Here is a 21,443-nt window from a genome sequence, read left to right on the forward strand (position 1 = left end):
GGTCGGCAGAAGTTATAACAACGCTTATTTAAGCGTCGGTAATATTAATTTAAGCGTCGCCAAAACCCCAATTAATTTTTAACAATTTTACTTTTTAATTTGTTTGTATTTTTGTTTTAAATTAAATAATCATTAAAAATATTTAAAAAATCATTTCTTATTCATTATTGACAATTTAAATAATAAAAAAGAAACATAAATTTTCTAAACAATATTTTCTCATAAAATAATATCATAGTCAAATAAATAAATATTAATTATATATTACAAGTTTTTTTAATGTTCTAATGTTCAAATAAAAAAAACATTAGATTTCCGTTTGAACTCAGAGGCTATGTTTGTAAAGAACATGTTTGTGATGATCACTATTTCTATCGGAAAGCTGCTCACCAACAAAATCATTAAACATTAATGGAGATATGATAAACAAAAAATGAATCATTAATAACCGGCAAATATTAACAAATTAAAAGTAAATTTATAAATATTACACTTACCGGCAAATATTAACAAATTAAAAGTAAATTTATAAATATTACACTTACAACTGTGATGTTCATAGTATCCAAAGGGTTTGATGCAATAGAATTTGTTCTAATCTGCAACAAAAATATTTAAGTCATATATCTAAGAAAAGGAAAAAAGTTATGTAGATAAAAAAAATTATATCACCCTAATCCAATGATAATACCAAACTTCTTGTACATTCTTTTAATAAGAACTAATTATATCAACCTGATCCAATGAATATTCTTCAACTTACTTTTCAACTTACTTAAGAGAATAAGGTGGATCCACAAGCTTCTCATCAGGCATTGACATCGAAAGTTTCCAACTACAAAAATAAAGTAGATTTAGTGAAGTTCACCCAAAGACTATCTCAGAGGGCAATAGCAAAAACTGAAATTTACCATCGATCAAGAAAAAACATATACAAAGAGGTTTCTCATTCATACATCAACCGTAAAAAATATTAGCAAGCAGTTCAGGGCATATGTAATTGGGAGTTCCAACAACCTATTAAGAACATAAGAGGAAGGACTAAATGTTTGGCCAATAAATATCTTCTATGTATAAAGAATAAGACGAAAAAAATGCAAACGCAGAAGAACATACTTCTACCACCCCATTTTGATCAATACTTATTTATGCTTTAACATGCAATCATATTAGTTAGCTGGGAAGCTTCTATAACTAATTTCATATCTATTGTTCTTTCCTATGTTTATATGAGAGACTTGCCTGTTCAAACGACAGAGTTTGCCTGTGCAGGCATTGTCGAGAGTCTTCTTGACTACGAAATTCCAATAAATAAGGATTGAACCACCCTAGTTAAGACAAATTGAAAGATTGTTCAAGAAAATGATAGTATAAATGTTAAAAACTTAAAACAGGTAGAGGATTTAAAAAGTGAATTACCCAACCGAAAGTTCTTGAAAGGTCATTGCCTGTACCGAGAAGTCCCAAAACCCAACCCACTGCACTATTACCTCCTGCAACCTGCAAATTTCCAAAGTTTTTATAATGTACAGGCATTTCTTCTCCCACTCTTTCTCTCTCTGTGAAGACCTTTGTTTCTAGGTTACCCGCTAGGTTTGTAGACAAGAATGCGTCTTAGCAATGGAGTGTGGAATGGAGTGTGATTAAGTTGTGAGAGAGAAAATAAATTGGATAATGGGTTTCTAATTATAAAAATATATAAGTCTTAAATTTAATATAATATTAATTTATATTATTTTTTACTTTTAAATTAATTAAATTTAAATAATAATTAATTAAAGTACAGATATTAATAAAAATACTAATAATGAAATTTGATAATTATGTTATAAAAATTTAATAATTAAATTTTAATGTTAATAAAATTAATAATTAAATTTATTGTTAAAAAATTTATAAGTCAAATTTAATTAAAAATTAAAATAGTGAAATAAAATATTTATAAAATAAAAAATAAAAATATTAAAATTTAGAATAGTTAAAGGACGAAGTTATCAACAAATATTTATATAAAAAATTAATAAAGGTTGTTGTATGTTCAAGGGTGGGCAAAAGTTTTGTTTCTTTTCATTTTTAGCAACGCTTAATATGCGTTGGCATATAAGGGTCGCCGTAAATATATTTTGTTGTAGTGTTGTTATGTTTGAGATAAAAAAAACGAGATTGAATGGCAAATGACTAATAATGTTGAAGGCTTACCATTTTCGAATGAGTATAACTCTCTCCGACAATAAAAGCGAGAAGACAAAATAATGGTGAACTAGGGTTTTATGGAAGAAGAATAGACGAAAAGAACGGTGAAATAAGGTTTCTCTACAAGCTGAAAAAGAGACGAAGAGAACAATGAACTAGGGTTTCTCGACAAGTTAAAGAAGAGACAAAGAGAAGAACTGTTTCGGAAAATTTGAAAATCGAGGAAAAAGAAGAATTTGAATAGGCGGAGAAAAAAGGAGACAATGTGGCGTGCCACATAAATTCGTGGCATTGCTTTCGTGACAATCTCGTTTCCCTAATAGTTTCTTATAAGTTATATATATGTCCGAATTATCAATTTGGAACTCCTCAATTCGGATTTCTAAAATTTTCTTTTAAACTTTATAATTTGGAACTCCTTATTGTTAAAGTTATATAAAACAAAGTTACGATTTCAAACATCGTTAACTTATATATGTGTTATTTATAAATAATAATAAAAAAAATACATGTCAATAATAACATTATATATTTTTAAAAGTTAATATATATATATATATATATTAGAAAAATAACATGGTAATATGAATTAGTTATCCGCGCGCTTTCCATCATCACCGCTGTTCGCACACATCATTCAGTTCGCAATTCTCCGGTCATCCTCCCTCGTCGTTCATTCATAGTTTGTATTAACATCTCAACTTTTCTATCCCGATATACTTAAATGGTTAATTTAATATTTTAGTGTATAAAATTCAAATTATGATTTTTATTTTTCAATTCATTTTAGTTTTTTAATTTAAATAAAAGTTGTATGTTCTTTTGATACTGAAATTATGTTTTTTTTTTTTTAAGTTTTACAAGAAATTCGATTATGGTTATTTGTTCTTTAAATAAATTTAGGGTTTTTAAAATTTAAATGAAAATTAGGTTTTTGTTTTTGTTTTTTTAAATTGAAATAACAATTTAGTTAGAATTGTCATTCAATGTTAAATAAATATAAACTAAGTTAAGTTAAAGATGTCTATAATATTTTGAATCCCCTCAATAATAAGATATGAGATATATCAAACTACAGTACACTAAGTATATGATTTATTTTATTATAAAATTATTTTTAATAATGAAACAAACTATTTGAATTTATTTTGTTTAGTATAAGGTTATTTTTAATGAAAAATCATATTAATTAAATAATGTTTCATCAGGTTCTAATGAAGAATTTAAGGAAACATCTTGTCAAGAAAAAAAATGAAGGCCCTTAATACCCCTATTAAGTCTAGAAAATCTTTCTCAAAATTACATACAATTAATTTGTATTTTTTTTAAAATAATTTTTTAGTAAAATTTCTCAAACATCACACTTGAATTTGTACAAATTTGTGAAATTCATATATAATGTCCATTAAAATTTGATGGTCTTTAGAGATACGGATCAATTATGCATTTGAGATTTGATGGAATTTGTTTAATCATTGAACTACAAAACTCGGTCTCTTTTTAAGGTTTGGTAATGTGGGGGTGGCGATGATTTAAATCCTTCAATATTAATTATGACGTGTTAGAGGTTACAAAACTTTTTAAGAGTTATCTAGATGTTACTATTTACCTTAACCTTGATAATGCTATGAACCAAGTTAGACTAACTTGTATTAAACATGATACCTATACAAGTTTAATTTTTTTAATATTGTGGTGAAGGAGAATAAATAAGAGGCAAAATTTGAAGATAAAAATTTAAAGTTGAAGAAGAGGTTGATGTTGAAGTTGAAATGGTGGTAGAAGAAAATTTAAAAAATAAAATGTCTAAAGATTTTGAAGAAGATATAAAAGAATTTGAACTAATGTTGAAGAAGCGATTGAAGTTGAAACGGAAGAGGAAATTTTGTTATTAAAAGAAAGGGTACTGGAGAGAATCAACATAAAATTGATGAAGATGTTGAAGAAGAAGAGATCGGCGAAAATGAATATTATGTTAATGAAAAAAGGGTATTGATGAATATATTAAAGTTTGAGAAGAAAAGATTGGTGAAAATGAAGATAAAGGTGGAAGAGAAAATCCATTCGGTGAAATTCAAGGTGGAAGTGAAATTCCATATGAAAAAGTGGTGAAAACCTCTTTTCATTATAATGGAAAAGATAGTAAAGTAACTCAAATGAGTTGTCAAAATGTGTAGATGAGAGTGATTCGGTGGTACATATGTGATGATGATATTGATAGTGATTATATAGTTTTTGATGACAATGTCCTATCTCATAAAAATACATGGACGATCCCCATTTTTCAATATATATAATAGTATTATTAATTATATTTTATATTTTTTTTCTCTTTTCCTATTAAATATATATATATTATACATTTTTATCTCATTCCCATATTATAATATATTAACCATTTATATCTCATTTTATATTATATAAATATTAATTATATAATTAATTAACTATATTTCACGTTATTTTCTATTATACCACCCCTTTTTTTAACCTAATATTGTACTAGTAATTTTATAACCCTAAACCCTATTATTGCAGTCTTCATTCTCTATTTATATTCTAAGTTTATAACCTAATAAATTTTTAAGCCTAAAAGTTGTCTTTTTTTTATGTTAATATTGTCAGCCCACATCTTTCGTATATTTTAATTTTTCTCACTTTTATCAATCTTCAAGTTTACAAATATCGTAATCACTATCTTTGAGGTAATGATATTATTAACACACTTATTTATTCAATTTTTTCTTATTCTTATATTTATCTTCCTAATCGTTTACCATTTTAAAATACCTATCATTATATTTTTCTTATTATAGAGACATCAGACCATATATTACCAATATTATCAAATCAGGCTTTAAAATTACGAAAAATATATCACCTAACCCTATCACTAGCTATTTTTTTTTTCTTTTTTAGAAGTTTAAATATAGTTAAATAATCTTAAGTAATGCATTAATTTATTATTAACTTTAGAATTTATAAATTAGTTTAAATATTTTAGGTTTAAATAACGAAGAAAAGTATAAATTATAAAGATCGAATAAGGTTTTGAAAATATGAGTCGGGTGCTTCTACAAAAAAAATATCAAGATACGATACGAGACAATGACATAATCATTAGTGGGTTCAATTTTAAATTGTTCAATGCAAAAAAAATCCAAAATTTTCTACTTTTGTGTCAAGATGGAAATAAAGAAAATGATAGTGTAAGAGTAGGAGATGAAGTATTTGAATAACCTTTTAGTAATCTTGAGTAAATGAAGAAAATGATTGTTGTTATATATTTAATTCAGATATATATTTTTTTTAATTATAAACTTTATAACTATTAATTATAAACAAAATTTAAATTAAAAAAAAAAATTAACTACAATTTTAGGAGCCACAAAATTTAAATTTGCGTTAGACTCCTAATCCTTATGGTCGGCCCTATTGACGATCTAGTATGATGTTACATTACAACTCCAAGTCGGTTAATGATTGGACAAGATTTATGGTTGTGATATTTTTTGAAAATAAAAGACATTAAGATTGTAATTAGAAATTATGCTTGCAATTATCATGTTAGTCTACAATGGTTGAAACAAGACTCTTATCGAATGTGGGTGAAGTGTGACTGAAGGTTGTTTGTGGCAATTTTTTTAATAGTAAAGACAACACATAAAAGTTGAATTGTGAAGACATACTATCCAAAGTATATAAATATTATTTAGACAATCTTAACAGGTTGGTTACTACCCGTTATGTTGTCTTGAAATTTAGGGACAATATTTTATCGCAACAAGACATATCCGTGAGTACAATACATAATTCATATATCTAGTTTAACGAGGATCACTATATCTCGACGTGGAGATGCCTCAATAGGAAAGGAAGAAGAAGTAAGCAAATAGGAGGAAGTGAACGGGTTTTGGAAACTAGAGCCACTGGTCAAACACTTGATGAAGGGAGAGCCATAAATCTTTCCCTTTCGGCTCTAGGAGATGTCGTTGCAGCTCTTAGAAGAAAGCGAGCTCATATTCCTTATAGGTAATGAGATATTGGGTGGACTTTTTTTCTTTCTTTCTTTTCTTTGTTTCTCATTATGATTGATTATTGATATTCAGGTTCAAAGGCATATCCCACTATGAAGGAGGAGACCAATTTGAGAATCACACACACACTTCTCCCTTGCCCAGGAGAGCTTCTTGTAGAAGAGCATCATAGCAAGCAACTATGGTGAGCCATGGGCAGGTGGACGTGATGTTTTTGAATTCCTAGCTGATTCAATCCAAATTCTCGTGTTCTCGAGATTGGATGTTGTACACTTCGAGTGAGTAGGCGTGAATTTTATCAGCTACCTAGAAGCGCAGCACTTCCATTGTTTAGAACGAGACGAGCTCTCTCTAATGGCTGCATTTAGGTATGAACTTCCTTCACATGGTTCACTGAAGAAACGACCCTTAATTGTCAAGGGAGAGGACATGGATTTCAGTAAATTTGGAGTTGGAACAGCATATGAATTGATTTATGCAAGTGCTGTTTTTCTTCATATGCCTGATAAGCTTATTTGGGTAGGATTAGAGAGGTTAGCTGGTAATGGTTAAAGCTAATGATGGTAGAATATTTGTGTCGCATAACATCAAATTTTGTTCTAGACTTGGCAGAGATGAGTGTACTAAGAGACTTGGCATAACATACCCATGATAGCTTGTTTTTCAATCAGGTTTGAGTTTAGGAAATCAAAATAGTACAACTCTGATAGATATTGTAAAATTATCTCTCTTTTTCATTTGTAATGACAACATTGTTATGGAAAAATATTGAGTGTCATTCTATTATTTATTCATTTGGAAGTAGAGTTTGCTGTTTTTTTTTTTTTTTTTTTTTTTTCATTTTTGCTAGAAATAAATGCAACTACTGGACAATGATGCTGATCAAATATGATCTCAATTTTAAAAGTTTTCTATTGCATCTACTACTTTTGATTGAGAGCAGCAAGCAAGCAAATGATATAAGGCAGTTTTTTAGTCTTAATTTTAGAACTGAAAATTTAATATTATATGAAATAAGAAGTTTAACTCAAACTCACTTTGAAGTGATAAAAATATTTTATAATAAATAAGACAGGGTCATTTAAAAAACTGTTATTGTGTTCAAAAAGACAGAATCCTGAATCTCATTCATTTTTTACCATCTTACCTTTCTAGCTCAATAGTTAGATGAATCTTCTTCAAAACAAACCTAAAACTATTTCTTTAGATTTTTCATTCATTGATGTCTGCATTATTATTATTATGAATATGTTGGACATCTTTATTTAATTTTATTTTTTTATCGACAGATTATTCTTGAAAGAGTACCCTCTCTACATAACCATATATCAGTTAATTATTTAAACTAGTGACCTGACTCTACAGAAAATAAATAATTATTTATATCATATTTTGATTATTTTTTAGTTTTTGTTAATGTATGTATTTTAGAATTTTATTTGAGGTTAAATTTAACTTATTTTTAAAATAATAATTTAATTTTGTTTTGTTTTGTTTTAACACTAAATATTTATTCAAAATATTAATATTATTGTAATATTTATATATTATCACCTATTTTGTATTGTTACTCCAATTCTCACATTTTAAATTCAAATAAAATAAGAAAATTTCTATAAAACTACATTGTTCAAATTCAAAGTGCCTAGATCTTCTCTCAATGTAAGAGTTCAAAATATTATTTTTTGCGAAAATTTTAACAGCATTGACTATTTGAAACTGTAGTGTTGTTTTATATTTTAATCCAACATTCTACTTATTTAGATCAATTCAAAATTATAATAACATTCATTAAAATTGAGTCCAATACTCTACAATACACAAATATCATAGTAACATTCATTAAAATTGAGTCCAACACTCTACAATACACAGAAATTTCACATAAAAGCAATTGCAATTGATAGTTAAACGCGTTTACAACATATTAATACAAATAACAAAACTATGATTAGAAGAAAAATTACAATGCCTTGAAACATAATACAATAATTAACGTACAGAAGAAAAAAAAAATTCAAACTTAGATCCTCCTTCAAGTTAATAACATGGAAGAGATGGATGGAGCGCCTTAAGAACATTCGCGCAGGAACTCGTCCATTAATGCAGAGAGCTATTGCGATTGCTGCGCGGGCTGTGCAAATTGCATGTAATCATCGGAACAAAGAGTTGATAAAAGCCTGTCTGATGATGCTTCTGTTATTATTGTATTTGAGGAGGAGGAGACTTGAGGATTGAAATTGAGATATTGATCCGTCTGTATCTGTCAATCACCATTAATAATGTCCCCTACTGTATTTTAGGAGGAGGGGACTTGAGAATTAAAATTGAGATATTGATTCATCTGCATCTACCAATCACCATTAATAATGTCCCCTGCCCAGGGCAATGACGGAAGATCATCAGAAACAACATGAGGAACGTAAATAGTTTCTGACACGATGGGTAGATCATCAAGAAATGATATTATTTCATCAGAATCAATGTCTTCGGAATAAAAATGAGATGTCGCCGGGGGCGGCGAATCGGGAGTAAAGGGTTGATAACCAGCATTATTTTCTGAATTATAAAGATTGGAGAAGCTTTGCTGCTGCTGCGATTTGAGGAACTCCATTTTGGAATTGATGATCCGAAGCTTTGCTACGATTTGGTCGGAGAAAATCTTTAAAGAATTTGAGGTCAAACCATTAACCAACGATAAAATAGAATCTCTATTCCAAGAACAGGGCCGGGGACTTGTTCGTCGTCGAAATTGATCGGTTGTTCCTCCGACTCCTCCGACTCCAACTCCGGTCTTATTATTATTAAGTAATTTGGAGGATCGGTGTTCCTTGTATAGCCTGAAAATAGGTTTGAGTTGGTTAGGATATTCCGGCCAAGTCTCCACTTCTCTTCCGTCGACCGAAAAAGATAAGATGCACACATCAACGCTACATAGCGTAGATAATTCTAAATATTTCTTCTTGACGTTCTTCAACATAGTAGACGAACAAACTTTCACCATTTCCGATCGATGGATCATCCTGTATGTAGAGAGAGTAGAGGAGCTATATGAAGGTCTTAATATGTTTTCTTATTATTACCGTTTATTTATTTGTATTAAAACTTAAACTAACATAATCAACTAAACAACCCTAAACCTAATAATTAGCCCAGCTCAATTAATTAATTATATTCCCGCTTGGCTTGCCGCTTGCTTAAACATCACGCCACGCGTACCGCGTTTTTTTTTAAATTTATTTGTTCATAGCAAAATGGGTGAGAAGAGAAGAGATAAGACCTAATTAATACTACACTCCTCCGCAATCTTTCAAAGCATAATAATAAGCATGGAGAACAAGTAGTTGCAGGATGGCCATCATGGCTCTCGATTTGCTCATGTAGGTGAAGTAATTGATGGAGAACAAGTAGACACATTTGAGAAGATTGACAAGGTTTCTCCATGATGAGTGCTGCTAGCTAGAAAAGTTGTTGTAATATCTTGGTTTTATTTATATATGGCTATATATATATAGATTGGGTAGGAACAACATATAGCAGCAACGTCTACAAGGCAAGAGATACCATTCATTACAGGGAAAATTGTTGCGCTGAAGAAGAAGGTTCGGTTTGATAATTTTGAACCTGAAAGCGTCAGATTCATGTATATGTAGGGAGATTATCATTTTACGGACACTGGATCATCCAAATGTAATAAAGTTGGATGGTTTAGTTACGAGTCGATCGAAAATGTCCTCTTCTGGTTTATACTTGGTATTCGAATATATATATATGGAGCATGATTTGGCTGGCTGGTCTTGCTGCCAGCCCAGACATCAGGTTCACTGTTTTAAATTTTCAAGTTATTATATTCACTTGTATTATATACACTATACAATGCAAAATTTGGTCTTCCTTATTGACTGACATGACTGACTCACTATTTCATGTCACAACAGGTGAAATGTTACCTAAAGCAGCTGTTGTTTGTCTGGACTTGAGCATTGTCATAGCCGCGTGCTTCATCCAGACATTAAAGGATCAAATTTACTTATTATTATTGATGATGATGGTATTCTTAGAATAGCCGATTTTGGGTTGGCAACTATTGTAGACCCCAACCACAACAACCCCATGACAAGTCTGCTGGTTACATTGTGGTATCGAGCTCAAGAGTTTCTTCTTGGAGCCACTGATTATGGATGGTGTAGGCATAGACAGACTTGTGGAGTGCTGATGGTTGTATTTTAGCTGGGAAACCTATTTATTATGCCTGGACATACAGAGGTAACTATAAATTCTACTTGTTGGCTGCTTGCTTGTTTGCTTGAGTATTGTTTTCTTGTTTCTGAAAAGTGAAATCCTTTTAATTGATCCCCAATTGGAAAAGCTACTTCAGTTTTTGTCAACATTTCACCTGCTCATTTGATGAGATTTTATTCTGAACTGATTATTCTAATCAAGGGTTATTGCTTAATTGATGATTATGTAATGTTTTTTTACTGTATCATTTTTATACGTCAATAACAAAAGGGTCTTTTTTTTGTAACCTTTTAAAAAATGTGGATCAATGAAATGGAACGGTTGCATCCTTAAAATTAAAAAAAAAGGTCTTTTGAAATTGCTCCTTTTGAAGCAAAAAGTTGATCACTCTTTTTTTTGGATTGGCTTATGTTTCTTCATTTAATGTTTCCCTTATGTTATACATATCTCTATTTTCTGTTAACAATTACTCCTCTATGTCTCCAAGATAGAACAATTACACAGGATATACAAACTATGTGGTTCTCCTTCTGATGATAATTGAAAAGGTTTAGGTCTCCCAATGCAACTGTGTTTAAGCCACGTCAGCCTTACAAGCGTTGTGTTTCTGAGACATTCAATCATTTTCCACAATCATCTCTTCCGCTGATTGAAAAGCTTCTTTCAATTGACCCAACAGAACGAGAAACTGCAACAGATGCATTAAGAAGTGAAGTAAGTATTTGAAAACAAAATGTCTTTTCTTTAGAAGCTTTTTATGCATTGTTCTCTAGATGGAAGATTTATGATTACAAACTTTTTTACATTTTTCTACTCATTTGATGTTATGCTGATGAAAATATTTTGCATATATGAAAAGATAGATGTGAGATAGCAGAAAACTGGTCATAAAAACATCAACTTTTAATTGGATGCCCTTTATAATAAGAGCTTGTTTGATGTAGGGTTACTTGGAAATAATTGTTGAAATTAATGTTTTTAATTAAAATAAATATTTTTAATTAATTATGGTATTGATTAGGATAATATTGGGAGGTTATAAGTTACAATATTTAATTCTAAGATAACGAAAAGATTTTTATTTTTATTATATATTTACCTTGTAATAGGATGATTGGTGAATCACAACAAAATAATAAAATTTCATTTCCTTTTGTAACCTTCGTTCCTTATTTTTCTCTTCAACCCAACAAAGTGGTATCAGAGCTTCAAGATCGATCCATGGCGATGCTAGGAGATTCTTGGCCGATACGAGGAGCGCAACTCATTTTCGACGGAGAAGATTATGATTATTGGAGTGTTATGATGAAGACACTCCTAGTCTCACAAGATCTGTGGGATTTGGTGGAGAACGGACACATTGAAGATCAAGATGCCGCAGGATCATCAGATCGTTCATCCGATAAAAAGTTGAAGGAGAACAAAAAGAAAGATGCGAAGGCCTTATTTATTATTCAACAAAGTATTTCTCGTAAGCTTTTTCCGAGAATAATAGGGGTTAATACATCGAAGGAAGCGTGGGATATATTGCAAAAGGAATTTGAAGGGAGCGATAAAATGAAGACAGTGAAGCTCCTGACTCTCAAACGAGAGTTTCAAAATTTAAGGATGAAGGAGAAAGAAACTCTACAAGAGTACTTCTCAAGGGTGATCGAAGTTGTAAATCAAATCAAGTGTCTTGGCGATGACTTGACCGACAAAACGGTTTGTGAGAAGATCTTGATAAGTCTTTCTCCAAAGTATGACAATATGGTGGCCATTATTGAAGAAATGAAAGACCTCTCGTCACTCAATATTCACGATTTGATGGGTTCTCTTGAGATGCATGAACAACGGATGAAGCGACATACCGAAGCTTCCATCGAAAGCGCCTTTCAATCAAAAGTGAGTGTAAAAGAAGATTCTACTGAAAGCTAGAGTAAACGTCAATATTCTCGTGGCGGTGGAAGTTATGGAAGAGGTCGAGGGCGTGGCCGAGGGGGAGGTAGAAACTTCCATGATAACAAATTTTGTCATCATTGTAAAAGATCGGGTCACGTTGAAGAAGACTGTTATCATAAAGGTAAACCTCAATGTTTTAATTGCAAGAGGTTTGGTCATATGCAAAAGGATTGTCGAGATCAAAGAAGAGAGCAGGCCAATTATACCGAGGAGAAAAGGAATTGTGAAAGTGATGGAAGCACATTTTTTGCATGTCAAGCGGCTATTGGAAAAAATGATAACGAGTGGTATGTTGATAGTGGGTGCAGCAATCACATGACCGGAGATGAGTCAATTTTTTGCAAAATTGACAAGAGTGACACAACTCGGATCACAATGGGTAATGGTGCTGTGGTGAAATCAAATGGAAGAGGTACGATCGCAGTAGATTCAAAGAAAGGTAAATTGCTAATCCATGATGTGTTGTTTGTTCCGGATTTAGCTCAAAATTTGCTGAGTGTTGGGCAGCTTATGCAAAATAATCATGCATTGTACTTCGATGATGATTATTGTAAAATTTTTGACAAGAAAAATAATAGAGAGTTGATTGCGGTTGTTAAGATGGAGAGGAATCGAAATTTTCCTCTTAATCTTAAACCTGCAAGTTGTGCATCGATGAAGACCGATGTTGAAGATATGTCATGGTTGTGGCATAAACGGCTTGGGCATGTGAACTTTGAGAGCTTGAAATTTCTAAGCAAAAAACTATGGTATATGGGTTGCCAAATATTGATGACAAGCATGATGTTTGCGAGGCATGTGCTCTTGGTAAAATCCATCGAGAGACGTTTCCGAAAGAGAAAGCCTGGAGAGCAAAATCATTGTTGGAGCTCGTTCACACTGATATCTGTGGTCCGATGTCCAAAAACTCTCACGGAGGTAACAGATATTTTATCACTTTTATCGACGATTTTACAAGAATGTGTTGGGTCTATTTTTTGAGGCAAAAATCAGAAGCACTTTCTGTTTTCAAGAAGTTTCAAAGAATGGCTGAGAGACAAAGTGGTAAGGTGATCAAAAGATTAAGAAGTGATAGAGGAGGAGAATACAACTCGAAGGAGTTCAAGAAATATTGTGAAGATATTGGTCTTGAAAGACAATTGACGACGAGTTATACGCCAGAACAAAATGGCGTTGCTGAGAGGAAGAATCGAACAATTGTCGAGATGGCGAGAACCATGATGAATGCAAAGGGATTACCATTGACTTTTTGGGCCGAAGCAACCTATACAGCAGTTTATTTGTTGAATCGTTGTCCGACAAAGGCGGTTGAAAACAAGACACCATTCGAGGCATGGTCCGGGGGTAGAAAGCCGTCAGTCAATCACTTGAAAGTGTTCGGATCCATTTGCTATGCTCATATCCCGATGCAAATGAGAAATAAACTTGAAGATAAAGGTGAAAAATGTATATTCGTTGGCTATAGCACCAAGTCGAAGGGATATCGACTTTTTAGCTTGAAGAAAAATAAGGTGATTGAAAGTCGGGATGTGATCTTTAATGAAAAAGAACAATGGGATTGGAAAGAAAAAGGTGTTGAGGATGTACAGATACCGGTTTTTGAAGAAGATCGGAGGGAGTCATCTAGACAAGTCAATGAAAGTGGTTATGAAGAAAGTGAGCATCAACAATCTCCGACAACACAACCCGGGGCGAGTTCATCCATTCCGATCCGTACTCCGGTAAAAATGAAAAATTTGAATGACATATATGCTCGATGTAATTTCTGTGTTGTAGAACCTGAAAGCTTTGAACAAGCTATTCGAGAGGAGATTTGGGTTAAAGCAATGGAAGAAGAAATCAACATGATCGAAAAAAATGAAACTTGGGAGTTAGTAGAGAAGCCGAAAGAAAAAGATGTGATTGGGTTGAAGTGGATTTACAAGACGAAAATGAGTCCTGATGGTTCGGTTAAAAAATGCAAGGCAAGATTGGTGGCAAAAGGGTATTCTCAACAACCTGGAATCGACTATCATGAGACATTTGCACCGGTTGCGAGACACGAAACGATAAGGATGTTGATTGCATTAGCCGCTCACAAAGGATGGAAGCTTTATCAACTTGATGTGAAATCTGCATTCTTGAATGGAGTATTGAAAGAAGAGGTATATGTGGTACAACCACAAGGCTTCAATGTTGAAGGAGAAGAAGAAAAAGTATACAAGTTGAAGAAAGCGTTGTACGGATTGAAGCAAGCACCTCGTGCTTGGTATGGAAATATCGATGAGTATTTCTCTAAGAGAGGATTTTTTAGGAGTCCTAGCGAGCCGACACTCTACATCAAGCATGGTGAATCCGGTATGCTCATAGTCTCTCTTTATGTTGATGACTTGATTTTTACTGGAAATGATAAAAACATGATTAATGAGTTCAAAACTGATATGATGAAGAAATATGAGATGAATGATTTAGGTTTGTTACATTATTTCTTGGGTATTGAGATTGATCAAAATGATGGAGGTGTATTTATTTGTCAAAATAAGTATGCCCAAAGCATTCATTCAAAATTTAAAATGGAGAATTGTAATCCCGTGATGACTCCATTGGTAGTAAATGAGAAGTTGGTGAAAGATGATGGTAGTGGTGATGCGGATGCGGTACAATATAGAAGTCTGGTTGGGAGTTTGTTGTACCTTACGATTACAAGACCCGATATCATGTATGCTACGGGTTTATTATCTCGATTTATGCACCGACCAAGCAAAATTCATCTTGGAGTTGCAAAGAGAGTGTTGCGATACATTAAAGGGACTATGGAGTATGGTCTCATGTTTGAAAAAAATGATAGTGAAGATATTGAGTTGTTTGGGTTCTGTGATAGCGATTGGGCTGGAAGCATGGATGACATGAAGAGTACATCCGGATATTGTTATTCACTAGGTTCAGGTATTTTTTCATGGGCCTCGAAAAAGCAAGAGAGAGTTGCACATTCCTCCGCCGAAGCCGAATACGTATCGACAAATGAAGCAACCAAACAAGTGGTTTGGCTAAGGAAGATTTTAGAAGACATGGGGGAGAAACAAGATATGGCTACAGTTCTCTTTTGCGATAGCAAATCGGCAATTGCTATGTCGAAAAATGCGGTATTTCATAGTCGAACAAAACACATCAACCTTAAACATCACTATATTCGTGAAGCAGTGGATGATGAAGAAGTAATGATCAAACACGTAAAGACTGGAGATCAACTTGCAGATATCTTCACTAAAGCACTTCCTTTAAACAAATTCGTCTACTTACGAGATTTGTTAGGCATGACCAACAAAAACATTAAGGGGGAGTGTTGAAATTAATGTTTTTAATTAAAATAAATATTTTTAATTAATTATGGTATTGATTAGGATAATATTGGGAGGTTATAAGTTACAATATTTAATTCTAAGATAACGAAAAGATTTTTATTTTTATTATATATTTACCTTGTAATAGGATGATTGGTGAATCACAACAAAATAATAAAATTTCATTTCCTTTTGTAACCTTCGTTCCTTATTTTTCTCTTCAACCCAACAATAATATGGGTTATTTTTATTTGTTTTTTTGGGAGATGGTGGTAAATCTTCATCGACTGGTGTAGCAGATGGAGCAATATTAGTGGTTTCTGGGGGTGGTGCTGATAACTCTTCATCGACTAGTGTAGTGGATGTAGCAATAACATTGGTTTTTTTGGGGGAGGAGGTGGTGGTAAAATCTGATCAACATGTGTAGTAAATGCAGCAATATCAGTAGCTTCGACAACAACTGTGGAAACTAATTCATCGGTCGATGACTTCGTATTCGTCTTCGTGTTCATCTTCGTATTTCTCTTCCTCTTCCTTTCATATTTAAGCAAGTGAAACCTCGAAATCATTATTTTCGGTGGGATAACATAAATCAATATTCAACTAAATAAATGGAATCAACGGGTGTTAATAGAAAATGTATAAACACAATAAGATTATCCTACCTCTCTGGTTTATTGCCGGGATTGGCGTTGGATACAGGATTGGGGGCGGTTTCGTTTTCGTTTATGCTGTTACAAACTGACAAGACGACCTCTCGGGAGTCAAAGGTATCCACTTCCATGTTGTTTCCTTGGTTTTCTGACATTTTCAGAAGAAATCCTTGTAGAATAGAAGAAATCTCTAGGGTTTCAACGTTGAATATTTGATCATCGCCGGGAGATAGAGAGAGAAGAATATGAACAGTTGCTTATGAAAATGAAGAGTGAGATTGTAGCGGGAAATTGTAATTATAAAAATAAGTAATTGAAGCGAAGAAATATTCGCTCTATATCGTATCCTCGTAAAAAAAATTCATAAATTATTTTAAATATAAAAATAAGTAATTGAAGCGAAGATTTATTCGCTGCATGTAATTTCCCTCAGTAAGTGTACTTACATGATAGGTAAACTGTCTTCTCATGGGTGGGTTGGGGTTTAAATGAACGCCAGGTTAAAAATAAATGAAGTAATCGAAGCGACTATTTATTCGCTGCATATTATTTTTAATAAATTTAATTAATATTTAATAATCCAAATCGTATGCTCGTAACATTTCATAAAGACATTAAAATATAAAAATATGTAATTGAAGCGAAGATTTCTTCTCTGCATGTCATGTCAAATAAATTTATTTAATCTTTAATAAATAGAAGTATTAAATTCTTGTTATTCACATACATGAGTCAGTGTACTTACATGAGAGGTAAACAGTCTTCTCATGGGAGGGTAGGGGGTTTTACATGAACGTCATGATAAAAATAATTGAAGCGAAGATTTCTTCGCTCCTGAGCGTCTCCCCGTAAATAAAAATTTCATTAAAAAATGAAAAATAAGAATGAAGTAATTGAAGCGAAGATTTCATCGCTGCATGTCATTTTTAATAAATCGAATTAATATTTAATAAATGGAAATATAAAATTCAAGTTAATTTTGGTCTTTACATACAAGGGTAAGTGTATTTCCATGACAGGCAAACGGTCTTCTCATGGGTGGGTTGGGGGGTTTACTTGAAGGTCATGACTTTTGGGCGGGGAAATCTTCGCTTCTTTCGCTTCTCACCCTTCCTTCTCACATGGCGCCCGGAGAGAAGTGATCTTCGCTGGAGCATATGAATAATATATTAATTCCGTACGTTAAATGGCCATTCCGTTAACGGCGTCTAGGGTGAACCCGGAATGAAACCCGGATTCCAAATTCTCCCTCCCCCCTCTCCTACCCAGATTGATTTATTAATATAATAATAATTATGCAATTTGATTGGTCCGCAACAGGGGAACACGAGAATCGGTAACAGAAGATCCGGATTGCACCTTATGGGTTTGACATCTACACTCCCTTTGAATGGTCTGTGACATTATGAGTTTAACAAATAAACTAGATTTTGTAAATTGAATTTGTATACAATAATTACTTTTTATAATTCATAATTAATAAAATAAATAATTTAACTTAATGATTTTGTTAAAATAATAAGTAAACAAAATATTATGTTATTTTGATTTTCTCAATATCATTAATTATTTTAATTTATTTATTATATATTAAAATTATTAATCTTATTAAAAGATTTCAAAATAAAATTATTAGTTCAAATATTTTTATTTTAAACTTTAATATCTTGATAGTTATTCTAAAATCAAATGTATTATACATATAATTATATATATAATTTTAAATTTATTAAAAATTACAAAATAAAATCATAATTTATTTTTTTATAAAAAATTATCATTAATAACAATTATATATAAATTAAAATTATTAATTTTACTTAAAATTAAAATTAAATTAAAATTAAATTAAAATTTTAAAATATTAAATACATATTATTATTATTATATATATATATATATACTTAAATCTTATTTAAATGTATATATTTATATTTATTGGCTAATTTAAATCTATTAAATATGAAAAGTTTATGTAACCTTATATATTATTAAAAATTGTGTTGTTTATTCTCTTGCTTATTTAATGTCTTAAAATATATATATATATATATATATATATATATATATATATATATATATATATATATATATATATATATATAATTTTTTTTCTCTATACAGTATAATTCATATTTGTTTGTAATTTTTATATATTTTTTTTATTAAAAATAAGTTTTTAATATAAACAAAAAATAATCACAAATATCTTTTTTAAATATTATTTTATTCAATATTATAAAATATTTTAAAATTTAAATTAGTTCATATCTCAATTAAATTAAACTAAAAAATAAAATTTATATATTAAAATTTATATTACATTATTCAGAATATAACTATAAAAAAAAAAAAAAAAAAAAAAAAATGTATAAGTGATGAGAAAGATTGTAATGAAACCAATGTCATACTTTGTATGAGAGAAATAAAATTAAAAATTATATTGTAACTACTTAAAAAAAAAACTCTTTGCATTAGTTGATGGAAAAAGTTTGAAATTCGATAATTTCAATTTCGGTTTGAGGAATTTTTTTTAAAAATAAAATATTTTTTTTAAAGATTTTAAAATAAATCCTAACAGATTTTAAAATTAATTAAAATAATTAACTTCGGAGTTAAATCTTAAATAATTCGGGGATTTACGGAAATCAAAGCACAATATGATTTTCTTAGAAATCCTTTAGTTTAAATTAATTAAACATAATTAATTTACAAGATTATTTATTTTGAAACATAGTCGCCAATTAATTTTTGAAAATCAATAAAAGTTGACATACGTATATAAACGTATTGACTAGAGTTTTCTTTCAGTTTGTAGTTTGGTGATATTCGGGAAAGGACTTCGAGCTTCATCCTCCGTACCCGTTTTAAAAAGTCTCTACTTAGAAAGTTGACTTTTGAAAATCGGTTGTATAATGTTTGAGTTTTAACTAATTATTCTTCCGATCTCAGTCATGCATCTAGGTTTTATGCTTTTAGGTTATGCTAGTACCGATTGCTGATGATAACTAGAGAGGATTATATCTGAAGAATATTATTCATTTTAAGAGTTTTAAGGTTTAGAAATAAACACCAACATGAATCTATGATCAATATTCAACCATAAAACACCATAAACGACAAAAATACAAACTTATGCAATTTGAAATATAAAAATTTCAAATTATGCAAATATGTATTAGAGGATGATTGGAACCTTAACAAGGATTGAAGAACATTCCTTGATCTTTAAGAAAGCTTTGGGATGCTCAAATCCATGTTTTAAGGCTTGAAACAGAAAATTCGAAAAATCCGAAAGCATCAAGCTTAAATGGCAGATTTATGATTTTTTTTATTTGAATTGGGAGACTTGATTCCTTGGATGCAAAATGACTTAGGGGAGTATTTATAGCATCCTTAAGTTGATTGGATGGTTCAAGTGGACTGAATAGCCAAAAGCTATTAATGACATTTTGACTATTCTTTATTCCACTTGAAGATATAGGTAGTGATTGTGCCTATATTTGTAGGGGAAATGATCATTGAAGTAGGGTGATCATTTCACCTTTTCAATTAGTCAAAACGACTGAATATGGAGAAAGTTCCAAAAAGAGAAGATCAAAGACGGGTCTTTGATCTTATATGTTCCGACATCGCATTGAAGACAAATGTGGCACTCAAAACGATATCATTTTGAGCGCGTTCGGGCGTTCCTTCTAACACCGTTGGCGTTTGGGCGTTCCGTTAGCGTCCTAGCTAACAGGGATAACGACTGCGTTAACTAATCCCATGCAGCTTGTGCGCGCGCTCCTTTGGTTGCAACGGGGTATGCGGGCGCGTCTGGGTCATTGAATGAGATCCCAATGCTTATCTGATAACCTAGTTTTCGGCTGTAGCTTATTATCTTGGTTTTGGCTACACCTTATCACATTTTTTTTATTAAATCCTTAAGGGTTTGTTTGAAACTAATTTTTCTTTCACCCTTTTATCTTTATTTTTAATCTTTTTAAATGAACAAAGTATTAAAATAAACATGGCAAATATTTTACCAATTGTTTTTTTTCATATTTAATGGTTAAATAAATAACTTTGGGAGATGAAATGGGTACCTCATTTCATCTTAAATTGTTTATTAATCCCTAATTTTTTTCTAAATTTATTTTAAGATAAATGAGTACAACATTTATCCCAAATAATTTATTTTATTATTTTGATCATTTTCTTTTATTAATTAGACTTTAATTATCACAATAATTAGCATAATTAATTGTTTTAATTAGGTTTTGGCCATGGGGTAAGTATTTTGTTTTTTTATTCAAAAATAAATCAAAATAATTATTTTAAATTTATAAATTGATGTGTAAATTTTTATTATTTACACATGTCTAAATTCATTTCCCACTCGTTGTCGTCAAATTGTCTCTCTTCTCAACTGTCTCCGTTAAAAATCGTCTCCAAATTCAAAACTCTAGATCTATTTATTGCGTGAACTCAAAAACACATTTTTTCGCCGAAATTATAGGTTTTCTGCTTTAGTTATACAAAAGATTTTTTTTGTATAGATAACGAACTTATTCAGGTTTAATGTTCAGGAATACAATATAGACAATGTTGTAGAAAACGAAACATTGAACAAATCGTCCGTTAAACTTGTAAGGTACCATTTTTATTACTTTTGTAGTTTGGTTAATAGATTTCAGTATTATTGTATTACTATTTTTTTAACTTTGTTGTATTGTTTTGACACTACTTTATTTAGTTAGGTTTCATATTTCTAAAAAATAATTGCAGTTCTTATGGCCATGTTCTGTTTTACTAAACAACTTAAAAGTCTTGAGAAATAATTTATGACTATGGAACATAATCATGGAAGGGATGACAAAGGCACATAAATATCTCCATCAACTTGAATTTTGATACATTCTTCTCTAAAAGTAAGAATTCAAGGTCGACCGTCAATTAAATAGAAGTAATCTTTTATTTAGAAAAATTTGAGGAAGTCGACCTTGAGGTCCCGAAAGAAGATTTGACTGCATTATTCTGTATCTTAATTATTTATCATGTGATTTATGTTATGT

The 21,443-nt window shown here is 30.8% G+C and overlaps 1 protein-coding gene and 2 pseudogenes across 1 annotated transcript; 2 read left to right on the plus strand and 1 right to left on the minus strand.

Moving 5' to 3' along the window:
• Window positions 1-495: 495 nt before the first annotated feature.
• LOC124909640 (diacylglycerol kinase 3-like) lies at window positions 496-1,536 on the minus strand. The gene is made up of 4 exons (XM_047450303.1): window positions 1,420-1,536; window positions 1,243-1,328; window positions 776-835; window positions 496-599 (listed from the first exon to the last, which is right to left on the minus strand). Exons 1-4 carry the CDS (start codon window positions 1,534-1,536, stop codon window positions 557-559), a joined length of 306 nt encoding a protein of 101 aa, XP_047306259.1. The 3' UTR covers window positions 496-556.
• Window positions 1,537-5,252: 3,716 nt separating this feature from the next.
• LOC124909641 lies at window positions 5,253-6,907 on the plus strand (annotated as a pseudogene).
• A 2,336-nt stretch (window positions 6,908-9,243) lies between these two features.
• Window positions 9,244-11,242, plus strand: LOC124909642 (annotated as a pseudogene).
• Window positions 11,243-21,443: the final 10,201 nt, after the last annotated feature.

The sequence above is a fragment of the Impatiens glandulifera genome, chromosome 7 (genome assembly GCF_907164915.1).
Source record: "Impatiens glandulifera chromosome 7, dImpGla2.1, whole genome shotgun sequence".
NCBI classification, from domain to species: domain Eukaryota; kingdom Viridiplantae; phylum Streptophyta; class Magnoliopsida; order Ericales; family Balsaminaceae; genus Impatiens; species Impatiens glandulifera.

What these genes read in the sequence shown, in the direction of transcription:
- LOC124909640 (XM_047450303.1), bottom strand. Translation starts at nt 1,536, where the DNA reads ATGCCTGTACATTATAAAAACTTTGGAAATTTGCAGGTTGCAGGAGGT. An exon ending in AAACTCTGTCGTTTGAACAG is followed by an intron (nt 836 to 1,242) that starts GCAAGTCTCTCA and finishes TTATTTTTGTAG; the next exon opens with TTGGAAACTTTCGATGTCAA. An exon ending in GATCCACCTTATTCTCTTAA is followed by an intron (nt 600 to 775) that starts GTAAGTTGAAAA and finishes TTTTTGTTGCAG; the next exon opens with ATTAGAACAAATTCTATTGC.